This window comes from Chaetodon trifascialis, chromosome 14 (assembly GCF_039877785.1).
Source record: "Chaetodon trifascialis isolate fChaTrf1 chromosome 14, fChaTrf1.hap1, whole genome shotgun sequence".
In the NCBI taxonomy this organism is placed as follows: domain Eukaryota; kingdom Metazoa; phylum Chordata; class Actinopteri; order Chaetodontiformes; family Chaetodontidae; genus Chaetodon; species Chaetodon trifascialis.
This window is the reverse complement of record NC_092069.1, coordinates 23,043,183-23,061,930: the sequence shown is the minus strand read 5'-3', so window position 1 is coordinate 23,061,930 and position 18,748 is coordinate 23,043,183. Positions and strand designations below refer to the sequence as shown.

Below are 18,748 nucleotides of genomic sequence, written 5' to 3'. Positions count from 1 at the left end.
TTTTTTGTGAAAATGACCATAAACCAATGCCTCCACACATCAGTTCAGAGAGTTAACTGTTAAAGCCGTAGCTCTAAAACAAGAAAAACAAAGTAAAAAAAGCTAGAGAATCAAAATTACTACATTTAAAATGTTTCTTAAAACATTTTGTTGTGCAGACGCGCATTGCGTTTGTTTTTGAGATGCATGTTTTAGTCAAAAATAAAGTAACTAGTGATCAGGGTAGACGTGATGTTGGTTCAATATCTCGCATTTAATTCTAAAACCTGTTTTAGTTCAACACCTCTGAGATCCCTGAAGCATAAATCTGAGATCACAGTGCCCTCTGGTGGCCGTGTCGCGCAAACACAGTCTGTTTTAATTGACACATATCCAGGATGGCAGATGGCAGCTGTTACATGTGATGAGACTTGATGTGCAGCAGTCTGCAAAGATTGTGCAGACATCTAGTTTCACACAAATTCGACTCGCATATAAAATGCTTTTGCAGATTTTTGTGTTGCCCAACAGCACAAAACAAGTTACACAGCGGTAAATAATTGAGGAACCTGAATAACATCGTAGTGAAGACACTTCTGCAGTCATTTACACGTCTGTGCTTGAAGATCCTGCAGGAGAACTTTGCTGCAGACCGACACAGTGGATCAGCCTTTTGTTGCATGTTCCAGGCGTGTCAGAGCAGCGCAGGGGCGCTTGGTTCATTGCAGCGTGCAGACGGTATTTTTAGCATATTTGCCACAAGCGGGCGGAGCTAAGGAGGCTGAGGTGGAGGGATGCTGCTGAATAGAGAGCAGGTGGATGTTTACGGGATGCACTTTGCCGCGGGAGCATCAGAGGAAGCTGCATAGGAGATTTTTTTATTTGGTCTCGAAAAGCAAATCCGACTCTGGGGACGTTTTTGTATTAATTTTTAATCGCGGAGAGTCCAGATTGGAGCTCTGCTGCTCGGCCGACCGACAGGCTGTGAAAGGCTCCGTCTGTGTCTGTCGTTTCGCTGGAGGTTGCGACGATGTGATGCTCCATCGCTGGATCGACGGCCGCAGCCTTTTCCCTGAAACCTGATATTATGCAGGGAACAAGGGGCGCTGGACGGATTCAAGGGGAACAAAGCACCGGTTTAGAAAACGTTTTGCAAACTGGCAGGTCAGTGGATGTTTGTGTGGTGCGCCACCGCATGAAATCCATCCAATCCACAGGATGAAACAGCAGTAAACATGAGTAAATACTGTCTTTGAAACACAGCAGCGAGCTGCAGCCACGTCTCTAATGAAATCTGCCTTTGAAATGTGTCGTTTTTAATGTGAAGTGCAGATGTTTTCCGCCTGTGTCCTGCTGATACAGAGAAGTGAGGCCTTCACTGTTCACAGTTTGTAAGGTGTGATGGTGAGCAGGCTGCTTCATGCTTGTTGACTGCATAGAATCTCATTCAGGTGCTTTAGATGAAGCTTTTACTATCAGCGCATACGTCGTAGGACCTGGTATCAGAGGTATTTGTAGGTTGATTGTGTGATGTGGAGTGAAAAATGTGGCTATGAGTAATCAAATTCTCTCAGCCTAGTAACTCGGCCAAAAATAGACCCTCTATTAAAGGACTGTGGTGTTTTTTGAATGTTATGTCACTTCCCTGAAGGGGAAATGTCTCATCTGGAGTAAAAGTCTGTGCATGAATATGTGTTCATGCATGCATGCATGCATGTGTCTCTGATCCGGCGTTATGACCCTCCCCCACAGACTGCATCTCTCTTAAGCTCTGAACTGAATGCTGTAATCCTCTAATTGAAACCTCTTCTTACTATTTTTATTCACTTCCCCTCATGTATCATACAACCCCCCTCCCTCCATCGATCCCCGCCCACCTCCCTCTTCTCCACCTGCAGTATTAGCCAACTATGGTTGACCCCTCGGAGGCTGAGGAGCAGAATAAGTGTAAAGGCCCACAGCTCGACACACCAGCTGTGGCCGCTGAAGACCCTCGACTGCCAGAACAGGCCGACGGCGCGACAACAGAGGAGGATGGGGATGCCGGTTTTGAGACGCCGCCCACCGGCAGCTCTGAGCCGAGCCCCTGCCACTCTGCATCCCACGAGGGGGCTGACACTGCCTCTCAGGGGACCCCACCTCAGCAACCACAGACTCAGACTGGCAGAGATACGTCACCCAAACTGCACCTGGACCTGTACAACTTTGACTCACCCGCCGCAGAGGGCAGCCGCTACGTGTTAACAAGCCCCCACTCTCTGGAGGCGTGTGCTCGATGTGGGGTCAAACCTGTGGAGCTCCTGCCCCGCCCGCTGGCTGACTTCGCCCGGGAGGCTCCCGGGCGGTCCATGCGTGTCGCGACGGGGCTCTTTGAAGTCTACGAGAGGGAAAGACACGGCAAGCTGAGGCAGTGCAGGGAGGAGAGGGAGCGGATTGTTAGAGAGGAGAAAAGAAGGATTCTGCAGGCAGCAGTCAACAGCAGCAGCAGTGCGTCATCGTCCTCTGTGGAGCAGCAGCACAAAGTCTCCTCTGCCTCCACTCAGCCACCGAAATCTGGGCCGGTGACCTCTAGCTCAACCGCTGATTGTGCAGCATCCTCTAGAGTCACACCATCTGGTTCAACCTCTAAAACAGGTACAGCTGTTTTATCTAAAGCCCCCACCACCAGTCTCAGTCCATCGCAAAAATCCATCCATGCAGGATCTGCTCAGTCCTCAAAAACTGGTTCCACACCTTCTGCACCATCCCCCAAGGGTGGCTTCCAAGGGGCTACCAAACATCCTTTGTCAGGCTCATCTGAACAAGTGAAAACCACACGTCCACTCTCGTGTGGCCCCCCACCGGTTGTCAGGAAGTCCTCAGGCGGTAAATCTTCAAACACTTTCCCCAGATCAACACCAAAGCCTCCTTCCTTCCCCAGAGCCAACTCTACATTAACATCATCGGTGTCAAAGCCAGCAGGACCGACCTCTGGGACCCCTCTGAACGGCGTAACAGGAGGACTGTTCTCGCAGCACAACGGACATCTTGGATTTCATTCCAAGGTGCGAGGAAAAAGCCATTCGCTGGAGTCTTTACAGCGGAGGATGGAGCCCGTCTGCTCTTCCACCTCCACCACCACGACTACGACCACATGCACCTCATCAGAGTCGGGTGCTTCCTCTTCTTACAGTTGGGATGGTGCCCGAGATCACTGGGCGAAAGTTTCCAGTCCTCGAGCTCGCACTATGGCCACTTTCAACTCCCTGATGGGCCGCAGCCTCAGCCTTGGCGACCTGAGCCACTCCCCTCAGACCACACAGAAGGTGGAGCGCATAGTGAAGGAGGTGAAGCGTCGAGGCCTGAAGGCAGTGTCCGAGCGCGACCGCAAGATTGCAGCTCTGATGCTTGCCAGATACCAGGAGGAAGACATCATGAGTCAGACCCGCTACGTGGCTCACCTTCAGTGGGATAGCGAACGCAGAATGGAGGAGCTACGGCGGGAGCAGGAGGACCGAGAGAAGCAGCGCGCCGTGCTCGAGTGCCAGCGGGTGTGGCAGACCCAGGTGTCGATACGTCAGCGAAGGCTCAGCCAGCAGGAGCGTCAGTCGGCAGCTGCCAAGATGCGCCAGGCTGAGGAGAACGAGGAGCGATGGAGGGAGCTTGCAGAGCAGCAGGAGCGTAGCCGCCTGCTGAGGTTGCAGCAGGCGGCACGAGAGGAGAAGCATAAGAAAGCTCTTCAGGAACAGAACCTGAAGGCCCTGGAGGAGGAGAGGGCGGCTATGCTGGAGCAGGAGAGGCTGCTGCTGAAAGAGAAGCTCACCATGGCCGAGCTGAAGAGGCAAGAGAAGGAGCACCAGTCCCAGGAGGACAGACGAGGTCTGAACAAAGCAGAGAAGAGACGTCACGCCGCCCTCATACAGGAGATCGCCCGTAGAGAGCAGGAGGAGAGGGAGGAGGCCAGGAGAGCGGCAGAGGAGAAGCTCAGCCGCTCCCTGGAGAACTACGAACAGATAGTTGAGCGTCGAGGGCAGGAGCTGAAAGAAAAGGCCAAGCGTGAGGAGAAGCAGATCCAGAAAGCACGCAAGGCGGCGGAGAAGCGCGAGAGGCAACAGCAGCAGCTCCTGGAAGCTCGAGTCAAGGAGGCGGAAAAACGAGCCCAGCAGGCAGCTTTAGTGGCCGAGGAGAAGGCCAAGGAGAAGGCTCAGCGGGCCGTCCAGAGCCGGCAGGAGAAGGAGCGACTCCAGAGGCTCAACAGGCAGCGAGTGGAAGAGGAGGAGAAGCAGAGGCGCCTGGAGCTGCTGCAGTCCATCGAGAGGAAGCTGGAGAAGAGCGAGCAGATCTTCAAGGAGAAGAGGGCGGTGCTGGAGAGCGCTCGCTCTGTGGCCCGAGCCTCTTTCCACGTGCGGGACAAAGTGCGGGAGGAGACCAACATGCGTACTTTTGATAAAATGGCCCTGGAGGCTCAACTCAAAGCCAGCCTGGATGAGAAATAGACCCATAGCTTTGTCGTGGACTCCTTACTTCTGGTCATGTGCTTGGCTCTTGCCTCCATTGTGGCCCTCATCACTCAGCAGCTTTACCCTTTTTCCCATAAAGACTCACAGTGTTATTTTTGTTCCTTAGAAATCTGAACCCATCAGCTGGTTTGATTACATTTTTGACCATCACTTTTTCTTATTGATCCTGTCAAATCAAACCAAATCATTTTATATCATGGATGTAATGAGACTTCAATCTATATCAGCTGTTCTGAATGAACAGTTAAGCCTGTAGACAGTAGACTTCATATTAGTTGAGAGTGAAGAGAGAGCCGCCTTGTGCAGCGACCCCCCCCCCCCCCCCCCCCTTTGCCCTCTGCTCAGTCTAACTCTGCGACTGGACTGAAAGCTGTGCGGGAATGAAAAGAGTCTTTGTTTACTGGGAAGCACAACTCCATGACAACTGCAGAGGCTTTTAAGGGAGCACTCCTGCGAGGGAAAATGACACACAAACTGTTGTAGGCCCCCAAAGCAAACGAGGGATCCTTTGATACATGCACTGTGATACAGCTGGATATAGCATCGAAGGGCCGGACGCTAAACGCTGACAATGCAGCACAGCGAGCTCTGTGCTGATGAAGCATGAGAGGACGCTGATTCCTGCAGCGGGGGCTGTTCTCCCGCCCTCTTATTCCCTTCAAGGACTCCCTCTGTCTCCCCCCTTCATGTCAGATCACAGTAAACAGCGAAGCCACCTTTCGACTCCCCTGCGGTCAATCTGCCCCCAGTGCAGCCGCCTGGTGGCCGAGTCAAGGTCGAAAGGTACGACTTTTTACTGCTTTTCCAGGTTATGTAACGCCTTCACTTAGTTTTATTGCACGCTGTTGCCTCTCAGCACTCGCAATTAAAGAACACACAACAACCCTTGATCACACTGACCCCCACCTGACAGCGCAAAGAGAAAACAGTATGCATTTACTCATGAGCCGACATGCGAGCCAACAACAGGCTTTAAAGGCCTCTGGCTGTGCTAATCCTACAATCTCTCAGATTAAAAAACAAGGAAAAGGGAGATGCACATGGGATTTTGCCCTCAGATGTAGCCGTTGCCATAGCAATAGAAATCGGGATGGAGCAGGGGAGCGCAGAGAGAGTGCGTGGGAATGTGAGGGGGCTGTCTGTGGGGAGCCGGCTCTCTGACAACTCGTTCTAGTTGCTTCTTTGTGGGGCGTTATTGGAAAAACACGCCATCACTTTTGTTACACTCACCTCGGTGTGAGGCAGGAAAAGACTGCAGTGTTCATGCATGCAGGGAGAAATCCTTTCAAAAGCTTCACCTGTCCCTGCAGCACACCTGCAGCCAGGAAGCAGACTGGACCGAGCATTTCAGACAGGCTGATACCTGCTAATGTCACTAACGACCGAGATAAAAGCCAGATTGAATTTGGAAAGCAGCATCAGACCAGCAGAGGACTGACAGGCTTATGGCGCTGACTGAACCAGGCTGTACCCAGCAGATAATCACAGGGGGTGATGTAAGGTTACAGGGATGAGACGGCAGATTTGTAGGTGCTTATGACAGAGACCGAAAAGATGAAATCTAGAAAAGGTCACATTAAAATGCAGTAACATGATAAAAGCTGCAGTGGATGCTTCCTACTAAACCTCAGATTTGCAGGAGCATTTTGACTCGATGTCAAACATTAGTGGATCAGAGGAGCAAGAGGAGCAGCGAACTTTGATTTACGAGCCTTTTCTGTTGCGTAGATTTAACTGCCACTAAAGGCAGGAATGACATTTGTTGTTTGTGTCTTGCAGACAGGTTGAGGGACCTGATGCAGAACTTTAGATAAGATTTGTGCTTTGGGGTTCAGAGTGTGGGTACTCATAAGAAAAGCCTGTTGTACATTCTTACCTGCAGCCAGTCTGAAACGACTCTGGATCGAGCTGCACTTGATGTGTGCTGTAGTTTAATTTAACATTTTGCTTTCAGTAAATTGATTTCGCAGTAAGCCACACAAGGCTTCTCTGTCCACGTCATCCTCAAGCGGCTCGTTGCTTTTATGTTGTCTTTGGACGACAATGATCGTCTGATCTTGATCCCCAAAGTCTTATTGGATCATATCATTTAAGATCCGTATCGTGTGCAGACGAGTCAGCGTCTTTTAATCTTGGGGAGGCTCTGCACAATAACGTGTTTGAAATAAAAAAAGCGCAGTGCTGAGCAGTCAGTATTGTCTTTTGTTGGGGAGAGAGAGTCTTTAAATACACAGATGCTGAGGAAGAGTTCAGATGGAGCCGACTTAAAAAAAACCTAATTTTAGATTAAAACCCAGTCGTGGAAAAGGTATTAATGACTGTTAAAGCAGCAAAGTTGACGTCATCGTTTTAATTCAGTGATCTCTATTGATGTGATACACGTGATACCATTCTTTTCTTTAATCTACATGCATCATCTTTCATCTTGATTTTTTGCTCTTTGTACCGTTTATCCTCTTTTAATCCTTATTTTAACTCATCTCATGTCACAGTAACACTTCACTTTAACCCCTGCTTAGCTGAGCAGTTTCTAAACGCTGAACAGATGGTTTGTGACACACTATAAACGAGTTGTAAGCAGATAAAAGGACTTTTAACTCCTCACATGAATCATGTTTAGCAATATATGACAAAACTGTAATCCTAAAATAACTTACTGGAACAAATGAGCAGTTATAGATTAACAAGCCGGGGTTAGAATTAAGTGTTGCACATTAATAAATCTGATTCATTGAAGTAAACAGACTCCAGCTGAACTGTTTACACTCACATTCATCTCACTCTGCTTTGTTTGCTGCAGGTCCTGGTGATGAACGAGAGCTGGCAACGTAACCCGCGATCCTCGTGACTGAACTCTTCCTCCCACACTGAACTTTAAAGTGTCTCTCCTCTAACGGAAACATCCATATCAAGAGTTTGTGTTCGTTTTCAACTCGTGCGTGCCATCGACTGTGCTGCTGAGAGCAGGATGAGACGGCTGAGCCAGCTATGAACCGACAGCCTTTTACCTGCTTCAATGAAAGACATGCGCGAGGTTCAAACACAGCTTTATTAGCATCAAGGCATGTTGTTCAGTCCATCGTATGTTGCCTCCGACCTTTCCCTGACACGTGGGCTTCTTGTCTGTATCATTTCTGGTGTTAAGTTTTCATTTGTACATCACAAAATGCTTGCGAGTGAATTACGTTGAGTTGCTTCGTCGAGGACAGATTTTCAGATGTAGCAATAATTGATTGGTCGCCATCAGACGCGTCTGTGAGTTCATTGTTTTCATAAAACCTCTGTCAAAGTAAAGGACACAATCTGTGCGTACAATCCAAACCAGAATAAAAACAAACATTTTACAGGACGGATTGCATCGTCTGTGCTATATGCTACGTTTTTCTGTACACTGCAAATCTATTACAGAGTGTTTTCAGAGAAAACTCTAGAGGTACAAGGCTACAGTCACACACCGCTGACCGACTGACTGATGTTAAAACATTATGATCTATGACATGCTGAGTGTGTGTTAATGTCAAGTAACATTACGGCGGCTCGTCAGGTGGAGTCTGAAACGATCATCATAATCACTCTTTGGCAGAAACATGCGAGAGGAAATCTTCAGATTTGTTTCAGGCAAACAGTTCCAGGAAGTAAACTCAGGAATCTAAGAGGGCAGGAAGTTTTTTAAGAACTCTTAGAGGCCACATTTCCACCAAGCAGTCCAGTTCAGCTCATTGGTTCCTCATTAGAATGATGATTTCTGCGTTTCTATCGTTAAAAGTTGAGGATGGTGTCAACAGAACTGCGCCAATCCCCTTTTTCTTTACTCCTCTGTTGAGGTAACTAGCCTCTGGTACTTAAAGGTGGAGCTGCTGATTGGTCAGAGACACTCAGAGCAGAGAGTCGTCTTACTGTCTGAGCTCTGGGAGGATTTCCCGACTCGGTTCGGTGCTTAATGTATGTGTGGTTGAGCGAGCGAGAGACGAAAGGTTGGCAGGACGTCGTCTGTCTGGCAGTAAATGCACAGCAGAAGTTACAATGCTTCAGTCAATACATACTGCAGACAAATATCTTCTTTTGTTTTCCAAAACCGCTGGAAAGTGTCAGCCCTGAAGCCTTATTTAAGAGTCCTGTCTGCGGTGGAAACAAAGACAGATGGAGGGATGTTGGTGTCTGGTTTGAAGGGTGCTGGACTGACTGTTGGGAGGGAGCGTGACTCAGGATGAGAGCGTCTGACTTCATTCACAAAATGAGGAAGTCCTGATTCGAGCACGAGTATCAGCATAAGAGGTGTGCTTTTCTTTTCACCGCGGAAAACCGAGTGAGATGAAGAGGCGACCGAGCGAACGAGAAATCTAAAATGTGATTTGCTGCTCGTTTGGTTACAGCTGAGGAAGCCAAACACCGTTTGGATTGTCTGCTTTGAACACTGGAGTCACACATGGAAAGTGTGACAGTTGAGTTCAGTTCCTGGATCTGTTTGCTGTAACAGCTACAAACCAGTCAGTCCGTGAGGGGCTGAGAACCACTGCTGTCACATGTAATAGGTTCATAATGGGTTTCATCAGCGACTGGTAAACTTCATTTCATGTGCTCTGAAGGTCGCCATCTCATTGTCATCTACAGTGTTCGAATGGTGGGTCTGGGATCAGGATCTCTACGTCTCTCACTGTGAGGTAAAGCTGAGGTACCTCGGCCTCTCTCAGTCCTCGCTTGCGTTTGTGGCGTCCTTGCGGGTGATGATCTTGTACACGCTCTGTCTGAAGCTGCTGTCCGAGGTCAGGCGTCGGGCCGCCTCCCGCAGCTCCTCCATGCCGCCGTCGTCGGCGTTGGTCACAGCAAAAGACTTGGAGTGTTTTACTGTGAGCGAGCAGAGAAAAGAGCCAGTCAGTCAGTGAGGTGCGCTGACAGGCTCCTCATTCAGGCTCTCAAATACCAATGTTAGTAGTTTTTGTATAGCTGTAAATTAAATAATGAACATACTCTTCAGGCTACACATTTACAATACGCTGCATATTTCTCATCCACATACTACCACTGCAGCTACAGCTAGCATTAGTGCTAATACTGCTATTGCGACTGAACTATGAGAAGCACATCCACTGCTACTACACCTGCTCCTGACAGTAGAGCTGTGAGTATGCCCACACCTACAGCTGCTAATGCTAATGTTGCTGCTAATCGTGCTAACACTAGTAGTGCAACTACAGCGTCTGTGCATCACTGCCAGTACAAATACTGCCTGTACTACTAACTATAAACTTTGAATCTGTTCTCTTTTAATAGGTGCTTAATAGCAAAGACAATAAAACAATAGTGAATACAATAAATGGGATCATTAAGGTTGACACACACACTTTTCCACGTGTGCTTACTGGTACAAATACTACAACCTCATGAACCCAATGATAATTATCCAAACTTTATTTCCTGCAGTGCATTAAAAAACAGCACAAACGACTCAAAAATATATATCAAAGCATTATATCCTCAAAATGTGGATGAGCTCATAAAATATGTACATTGTGTGTATCTGTGTGTGTGTGTATGTGTGTGCGCGTGTGTGTGTTCTTACACCAGTGGCGTCTGGAGGCTCTCCTCTGGATTCGGCAGCTCTTGATTCTGCGTGCGGCGGCTTTGTGCAGATACACGGCGTTCTTCATTATCGCTGGAAGCTTCGCCTCGATCTCCGCTGCACAGATACACTCCTCAAAGAACTCTGACGACACGCACGCACACACACACGTACACACATTAAGGTGTCATTTAAAGATGGACAAAACTAATTGTGCTTATCGTGGTACCGACAGAGCTTTGGCCTGTATTCAACAGCCTTCTTCAGCACAGGGAGCGGCCTCAGGTGTCATCATGTGACCTCAGTCAGGTGTTCACAGGTGGTTGTAGTACATTTTGTACTTAAGTCATTTCATGGTTCCAGCTTCTCACATGTGAGTATTTGCTGCTTTTCCTTTAAATTATTTTAATAATTTTGATTTATTTATTTCAATCATTTTGATTTATTTATTTTAATAATTTTGATTTTGGACTGTTAGTTGGTCAAAACAAGCATCGTGCAGGTGTCGCTTTGAGGTCCAGGTTGTTCTTACAGCATTTTTCACTGTTTTCAGAATTTTTACAAACTGTAAAATCAATGAAAACAATAACTGGAGAAAATAATCAGGAGGTTCAATCATGAGTAAAATAACTAGTTGCAGTCAGTAAAAATCAGCTCCACAGTAAAATAAAGGTTTCAACATGAATGCATCAGTAATGATAATCTAATGACATCATATATAAAATACATAAGCCAAGATTTTCAAAATTTTGTGACATTTTATAGACCGAACAATTAATCAATAATGAAAATAACCACTAGGTGGAGCTCTAATAATAACAGCCAAGGTGTGTGGAACTGATGATCCCTCAGGAACATAAAGCAGGTTTGATAATCTAGCCTGAGATCTGCTGAATGTGATCCGTGTTAAAGAAAATCAACATGTAAATCAAACTCCGTCCAGAGAGCTTAATGCAGCAGAGACGCTGCTTCACGTCTGACGTGGAGGTGACAGTGACAGCACTCACTCCTCAGATGAGTCACGTCCCCCCTCATCTTCTCGTCTCTCTCCTTGGTCCGGTCCAGCGACTCCAGGCCTTTCTCCAGGTCCTGCAGAGCCTCTTCAGCCTGCTTCAGTCTCTTCTCCAGCTCCATCCGAGACTCGATCTCCGCCTGAGGGCGAACACGGGACGTTACCCACAGCTGAGCCGACCAAGAAGAAGGTGAAATCAACGTGCTGCACCTGTGTGTGGATATCTGAGGGAAATGTTGGACTTTTGGCTCAAACTCAAACCGTCTGTTGAGGCTGAGGTTTGAAGGAGGCAGAGCAGCGAAAAGAGATTAATGTCTGTCATTAGAGTCTCATCAAACGCACTGAATAAATACTGTAAACTGTCTTTTTAGGTAAGATCATTATCTATATTGATCCCAAATTAGGTTCTTACAGCCTACAAAGTATTACAGGATGGCATAAAAGGATGAAGAATAAAAGGATAGAAAAATTCAAAATCAACTATGTATATGCACATTATGTACACATTATAAAAATACTGTGAACATCGACCATGTTTTAAGTAAGAATGTACACATGGCAGATATTTGAAAGACTCAAACTGTTGACTGAATTATTCAGATAAACTGACGGTTTAAATGTTCATTTGTGCTTTTTGAAAATTCTCTTACTTCTTAAGATAAATGACCTCTTTAAAAACACAGTGGATTATCCGAACAAGGCGTCCTGACAAAGTTCATGTTGGAAAACATAATTTAGAGAATATAATAATAACCTTTCTGTCGACGAGCATTTTGTTCCTCTGTTTATCAGCGCATGTAATCAAAAACCCTGCATGTGGTTTGAGGTATTCAACTTAAAGTTTGAGCTAAAGTTTTAGCTCGTCTCTCCTGAACGTATCTCTGGAAACCGAAGCCGCAGCTGATTCACGCCGTGACCTTCAGGCTGACCTCGGGTCTGTTGTGTCGCCGTGCTGAGTCACGCTGCGTTACCTTGAGCTCGGTCTCCGTCTGCTTCTTGTCCGCGGTGAGCTGAGAGAGCGACTGCTGCAGCGTCCGAGCCTGAGTCGAGTAGTACTCCCTCTCCTGCTGCAGGACTTTAGCCCGCTGCTCGTTCTCCTTGAGCCTGGGCGACAGAAACACACAGAGCACAGAGAAACATCACGGCTCATCTGAAAATGAGCTCTGATTTGGCCGTTTTCATGATTTTGTTGTAAAAAAGTGGACTTTCAGACTCCTCTGTGAACGCTGCCTTCACTGTCAGGTCTGCAGACACTGCTGTGCTCAGTGAGCTCTGCAGGTGAGTGCACACCTGTAAGGCCGTTTCAAGGTTAAAACACTCCAGAACTTTCTCTCAAAGAGGCCAGTTGGACCTCCTGGGAGATGCACTTATCTGCTGATAATGCATGATGATGCGGCTGACAGATTCAACAAACAGGATATTGAGAGTTACTTCATGAGCTTTGGTGACGCTTGCAGGCTGATTTTGTTCCCTTTGGACGGAGCCAGGCTAGCTCTTTATGCTAAGCTAACCAGCTATAGCTTCATATTTAAGAGTAAGACGTATTTCCCAAAATGTTGAAGAGTTTTATTCAGATTAATTTGATCCCATATTTTTTATTTAGCTGATTGTCTGTCAGTTATTATAACAACATTAAACTACGCCTTTGATGCTGCAGCTCGTATAAATGTGACTGTGTGATGATCTTTGTGTGTTTGTGTTTTTCCACGCGGCTCCATCAGACAGTCAGAGGACGAGCGAAGGCAAAGAGCTCATGCAAACGGAAAGTTAGACCTCAGCGTTCATAGAACATTAGTGCTGCACGGTCGATAGCAGCTGCCTGTAATATCCACTTACTGGTGCTGATCAATGGGCTGGTTGTTTAGGGATCAATACACATTTCCACCAGCAGTTACATCCTCTGTGCCATTAGCATGGAGCTCCTCTGGAAAGGCCGCAGCGTTTGACCCTTTGGATGCCAAAATGTAACTGCAGCCTGGAGCGCTGCGTAATCTGTGTTTTTAATGTGACATTGACAGTAGCTGGTCTTGTTCTGGTTTTGCAGCATCAAACCAGTGCTCCCAGCCTGCCGCTGGCCCTCACTCACTTCTCGTCAGCCTGCTCCTTCTCCTTCAGCAGGACCTTCATCTGGTCCTCGATGTGTCGCAGGTCCTGCAGCAGGTCCACGTCTCCGGGATCGTCGCCGTCCTCGGGCTTCCTGCGGGCTGAGCTCTCCTCTGCCGCCGCCTCCTGCTGCTCCTTCACCCCCAGCAGCTCCAGGGTTCGCTGTTTCTCCTGAGAGAGCTCCTGAGGGCCAAACAACACGTTCAGACCGGCCTGAATCTGATCTGGCTTCACTTCACACAGTGGAACTCACATCTGGTGTTTCATGAAATTAACAGGAAGTTCAGACTGAACGTCGATTCTTGAAATTTATTTTGAAAAAGGAGTTTAAGGTGTAACAGAGGGTTCACTCACTGCTGACTGAAAGCTCGAGAAAACGGTTCAAAATCTGTGGACCTGGAGTTAAATTTTTTTTTTTTTTTTTGGCCACATTAACAGGAAGGTTTCAATTTTGTAACATTCACATCTGAATTTGTGAACGAGTGTCATCTCAGCATTGAACTACACATTACAGTCACACAGTGGACACACTCATATTCAGAGTTCAGCCGTTATATTTGTGAAAACGTTAAGGTTTTACAGACAGACGATGCTGTTTTTTCAGATTAACTGGGATTTTCTGAGAAAAAAGTCATTTTTTTGTAATAATTACACAGTTGAACATCGAGAGTTGAATGAGAAAATGTAGAAATCTACAGCCAGCAGCTGCTTAGCTTAGCTTAGCTTAGCATAGCATAGCATAAGTGGCTGTTTTACAAGCGATTTCTTGTTCAGTTCATCTGTGGAAAAACTGAAGTTTAAAAGAGGCATTTGTAGTTTTAGGAGGATTATATTCCAGACTATTTCTCTGGTGGATTTTGTCACTTTTAGCCACAGCTAAAACAGCTGTTTCCCACTGTTTCCAGTCTTTATGCTAAGCTAAGCTAAGCTGAGCAGCTGTGGCTGTAGTTTTATATTTAGCTGACAGGAGTGAGAGTGCTGTTGATCTTCTCTTTTAAAATCAATAAACATGTTTTCCAAAATGCAAAAATATTCTTTTAATTCTTGACTTTTTGTTGGTGATAATCTGCAGTTTTTTCTTCCTCTGACTGTTCCAGAAAGTATCCAGTATCAAATTTATTACGTAGCAGCAGAACCGGACTGGTTTCTTACATAACTGGTCACGTCAGCGGCTGTAACATGACGCCATCTGAATCGAGCAGCGACTCGTCAAAAAGTCGCTGCTGTTACGCCAGCGAGTGACAAACGCACACTTTGCTTTCGTACCTCGATGGATTTCTGCAGCATGATGGTTAAACTGCTCAGCTCCTCCTTTTCACTCTCAACTCCTCTGAGGGACTGAGCTGTGCCGTCCAGGTCTCTGCCGCCAACACACGACACAAACACACTGAGTTACACCTCCACCAGCATCGTCAGCAGCATCCTTTAACACACACAGGAAACAGCTGGGGGTTTACAGTTTGATATGCTCCTGCTCCGCCTTCAGCTCCAGCACCACCTCCTCAAACTTCATCTTCTCCTCCTCCAGGACCTGGTTCAGACGCTCCAGCTCCTGCAGGCAAACCCGGCTGTGTCAGAATATTTCACTGAGTCATAAAACGAAGGATCAACCAACAGAGTTTAATGATGCACTAAAATATCAGCTGGCTGGAAAAATAATCGTGAAGAGCAGCGTGAAGGACGATGTTTAACATCATTAGAAACTGAGTATCTCAGACTGGTTTCAGCCTTTTTATGTTACTTCCTGTCAGTTTAAACACTATAATTCACTGATGGTGAAGATTCTGATACTGAAAATAACCTTTTCAGTCCCTGCTCTAAAATATCTCCTGTGCCGCCGTCATGTGATGGAGTAAACGCAGGTCTCACCTCTCTCTGGGCTCTCTGGTGACTAAGCTCCTCCGTCTCCTCCATCAGTTTATCTGGAGACACAAAACCATTTCACATGAGCTGCGTCTGCTTGTCAAAGCTTTAAGCAGGAGGTGTCGTCAGGTGGCTTTGCGCCGTGTTTACCCAGATACTCCTGCTTCTCCTTGGCCAGCTGCAGCCCCTGAGCCTCCAGGCTCTCGATCATGGCCTCCCCCAGCTGGGCGTTCTTCCACGTGCTGGTGGACGGAAACCGAGAGGCGATGCGTAAATGAATGTATGAAATGTGAAATTTTATAAAAGCGTTCATGGTCACAAGAGGATGAATCCTCAGACTTTTCCTCTGAGATTCATATTTGTGCTTCAGAAGGAAATATCCTGACTTTTGGATGGTCGTCATGAGATTCATAATCCCAACAGGACACATTTTAATCTGACTGTTGGATGGATTCCAGTTGAATTACGGTAAATATATTCATGGTCCTCTGAAGATGAAACATAATAACTTTGATCCTCTGACTTCTTCTAGCAACATATTTTTGGTTTATGACCAAATATTTGCTAAACTACTGACATTCCCATCAGCCTCAGCTGTACTTTGAGCTCTCTGCTAATAAAATGTTAGCATGCTAACATGCTAACGTGCAACGCTGAACATGCAAAACATATATCTGCTAAAGGTCACCATGTTAGCATGCTGGTATTAGCATATAGCTCATAGCTGCTTTGGCACAGCCTCACAGAGCTGCTGGTGTGGCTGTAGACTCTTCATCTTGCTAAAATCTGTTGCTGACAAAGGGAAAATAGTTTCTTAAACAGTCTGAGCATTCTTGTTTTGGTTGTTACAGATTTGATCCTGTTGTACTTGAGATGCTGTTGTTCTACATAAAGGGGCTTTAAGAGTCACGGCAGCATTTAGCGGGATCATTTTGAACACTCACACTTTTCCTGACTCCTGGAGCATCTCTATCCACTGGACCTGCTCCTCCTCGGACTCGGCAGCCAGCACTATGGCGCCCTGCGGGACAGAGATGCAATATTTCACATCAGCCTGCTAATAATGAGCTTAGGCCGTAAAACAGACAGTGGATTTGCATCTTCGGGCTGCAGAGATAATAAAAATGGATGTAACACAGTTGTGTCTGAGTGTGCGGTTAAATTCACTCCATTATGAGTCCCATTTGTTGCAGGATTAGGCTGACAGCTCACGTCATTGCACTTCTAAAAGTACAATTTAGAAAGAGCCATTTGAGCTTGGCTCTGCAAGCTGATTTGTCAGCTCTGACTTTGCACTGAATGCATGTTTGCGTTCAGTTGCTGTTGCATGTTGTCAGTCTTAAATGACACTTTAAACCTCTGTCAGGCCGATAAGTGAGTGAGTCACGGAGGAAAGGCTGCATGTGGCCCAGCCGTGGTCTTACAGTGAAATCTTCCAGGTTGACCACGATGGCAAAGGGCATGCCCACGTTTTCATTGGCGGAGACCACACATCCTCCCAGAGGAATGACTCCCTGAGACAGAAACACATCACACTGTTATTTAGATCAATTTAGCTATTGATCTAAACCCCCCCCCCACACACAGACACACACACATATTCACGTGCACAGTCACCCAATAAAAACCACCACCTTCACCAGGTGCTCAGAGAAGATGGAGCGGCTCACCTTTGGGTGGATGTTGAAGTACCTGTTGGTCTCAAAGTTTCTCTTCTCGCTCTCTGCATAGTAGAGCAAGAAGCTGTCTTTGATGATGAAGAATCTTTGTACAGAGGAAGACAATGAAAGCAGCAGTGAGTCAATCCTGTGGGGCTGAAAGGAACCAACGTCTGCCGATGTTCTCAACACGACCTGATTACATGTCACCGACGTTTCGATTCTGTTCTCATTCACGTTTCACACTGCGTCCAAAGCTGGAGGACTTGTCAGAGTCACATTTAGCAAAGAAAGGTCAGATTCTCTGCAGCAGAGGTCGAGATGTCCTCACTTTCGACACCATCGGGGTTATTTTCTCCTCCTGTTCTCGAGCCCCACAGGAGGCTGTTATCCTCCGCATCATCACTGAACTCATTTTAAGTCACATTATTTGTTCCAAAAAACTGCCTTTTTTTGTTTTTAAGCTGGTGACAACAACAAATACGACGAAATCACCGAGCTCAGCCGTCTGGAGTCTGGCACAGGAAGCCAAATGAGCATTTCCTGAACAGTTTTTTTGACCTTTATGACTCAAACAAATGGGACAGGTTGCAAAGAGTGTCTGTAAATGGACTCTGGATCTGCTGGGTATTGTCGTTTTAACTGTTATGTAAACTAAGAGCATTATCGTGACATAAGGAACCAATCCAGGCATTTTAACATCCAAATAAACACTGGCATCAGGGGACAGTGACACTGGGATGTGGAGACGCCTGTGGACAAGTACATCGTCTTAAAGAAATAGACCACATGTCCACAGTTTGGTTGACAAAATCCTGAATTTTCATCATTGCATCAGATATTGGAAGAATTTTCTGTAATTTGTGATATTTTTCTGTGAGGTAAAGTCACTACAGATGAGTTCAAATACAGATATAAAGCAAATTAAAGAGTTTTTGCTCTCAAAGCACTTAGATAATATGATTTCTCCCTGTGGTGTCGCAGAAACAGTCAATCTAAATCTTCTGATGTGTCTAAATGTGCCCACTCTCTAAGAATAATCAGCTTTTTTTGTCCAGAACAGAGAAACTTTCCCCTCGTTAATGCAAACTCTGACAAAGTTTTCCTCCTGCTGACAGCGAGCTCAACCCTCTAAAGGCAGGTGAATCCCACCTCGGCCTCACCTGCGGGACCACTTGGCCGACGGCCGTCCGAAGGGCCTCTTCCACAGCACGCCGTGCAGCTGCACTTTGGTGCTGAAGTCCAGCGCTTCAGAGTCCGACTGCTCCATGGACGACCAGGGCGAGAACAGGGAGCTTCTGGACGAGGAGGAGAACATCTTCTGTGGCCTCCCACGCCCCGAGAGGTGGAGCCAAAAAACAAAGTGTCAATAGAGTAAAAAAATCAAGTCAGTCAATAACAATTACCCCAATAACACACACGCACACACACACACACTGAGAGGGGAGCACGTGGAGCTGCAGGGACAACAGGAAAAGCAGCAAACAGATCTCAATAACTCAGCAGGGTGGAATGATGCAGCCGCCAATACGCTCATCAGCTGGAGGCAGAGTGACTGTACGGCGCAGAGGAGATGAACGCAGGGAGGAGGGAGGAAGAGGAGGGATACTGGGAGGCGATGGGGGAGGGAGACAAGAGGGCAGCTTTAGGAATGAGTTGCTAAATCTGAGGCCGGTCGATACGTTGCAGCCAGTAAAAGCTGTTATTCAGATTACTGCGCGAGCAGCAATCTCCAGCTCTTGGCAGGTATGAACTCGTCGGTCCATCCATCCATCCATCCATCCATCCATCCATCCATCCATCCATCCATCCATCCATCCATCCGATACTGTATTAGGAGAACATCTGTGGCGGCGGAGGCTGCCGGTAAAGAGGATGGAGAGTCAGAGCGGTTAACATGCAGCTCAGCGTCGTGAGTATCAGATTAATTTACAGAACATGTGTCAGAGTGGATGGACAGCAGATTATAAAGATACTGACAGCTCAGCTTCAGCAGAGGGATGCGCGAGCCTGCGGACGAGTTAAACATCCCGTCCGCGCGGAAAAGCCTGGCTGTGACGTTTACACAGAGAAA

The 18,748-nt window shown here is 46.8% G+C and overlaps 2 protein-coding genes across 2 annotated transcripts; one reads left to right on the top strand and one right to left on the bottom strand.

Annotated features, from left to right (window-relative positions):
* The first annotated feature begins 739 nt into the window (after positions 1 to 739).
* On the top strand, positions 740 to 7,831 carry ccdc177 (coiled-coil domain containing 177). The gene is made up of 3 exons (XM_070979474.1): positions 740 to 1,143; positions 1,878 to 5,261; positions 7,279 to 7,831. The coding sequence occupies exon 2, from the start codon at positions 1,890 to 1,892 to the stop codon at positions 4,452 to 4,454; it is 2,565 nt and encodes an 854-aa protein (XP_070835575.1). The 5' UTR covers positions 740 to 1,143; positions 1,878 to 1,889; the 3' UTR covers positions 4,455 to 5,261; positions 7,279 to 7,831.
* Positions 7,832 to 8,569: 738 nt separating this feature from the next.
* plekhd1 (pleckstrin homology domain containing, family D (with coiled-coil domains) member 1) lies at positions 8,570 to 18,431 on the bottom strand. Its single transcript, XM_070978478.1, has 13 exons — positions 17,838 to 18,431; positions 16,687 to 16,780; positions 16,441 to 16,530; positions 15,961 to 16,037; positions 15,167 to 15,258; positions 15,023 to 15,075; positions 14,611 to 14,705; positions 14,420 to 14,513; positions 13,137 to 13,336; positions 12,022 to 12,154; positions 11,046 to 11,190; positions 10,039 to 10,182; positions 8,570 to 9,323 (listed from the first exon to the last, which is right to left on the bottom strand). The coding sequence occupies exons 1-13, from the start codon at positions 17,990 to 17,992 to the stop codon at positions 9,166 to 9,168; spliced, it is 1,530 nt and encodes a 509-aa protein (XP_070834579.1). The 5' UTR covers positions 17,993 to 18,431; the 3' UTR covers positions 8,570 to 9,165.
* Between the last annotated feature and the right edge of the window lie 317 nt (positions 18,432 to 18,748).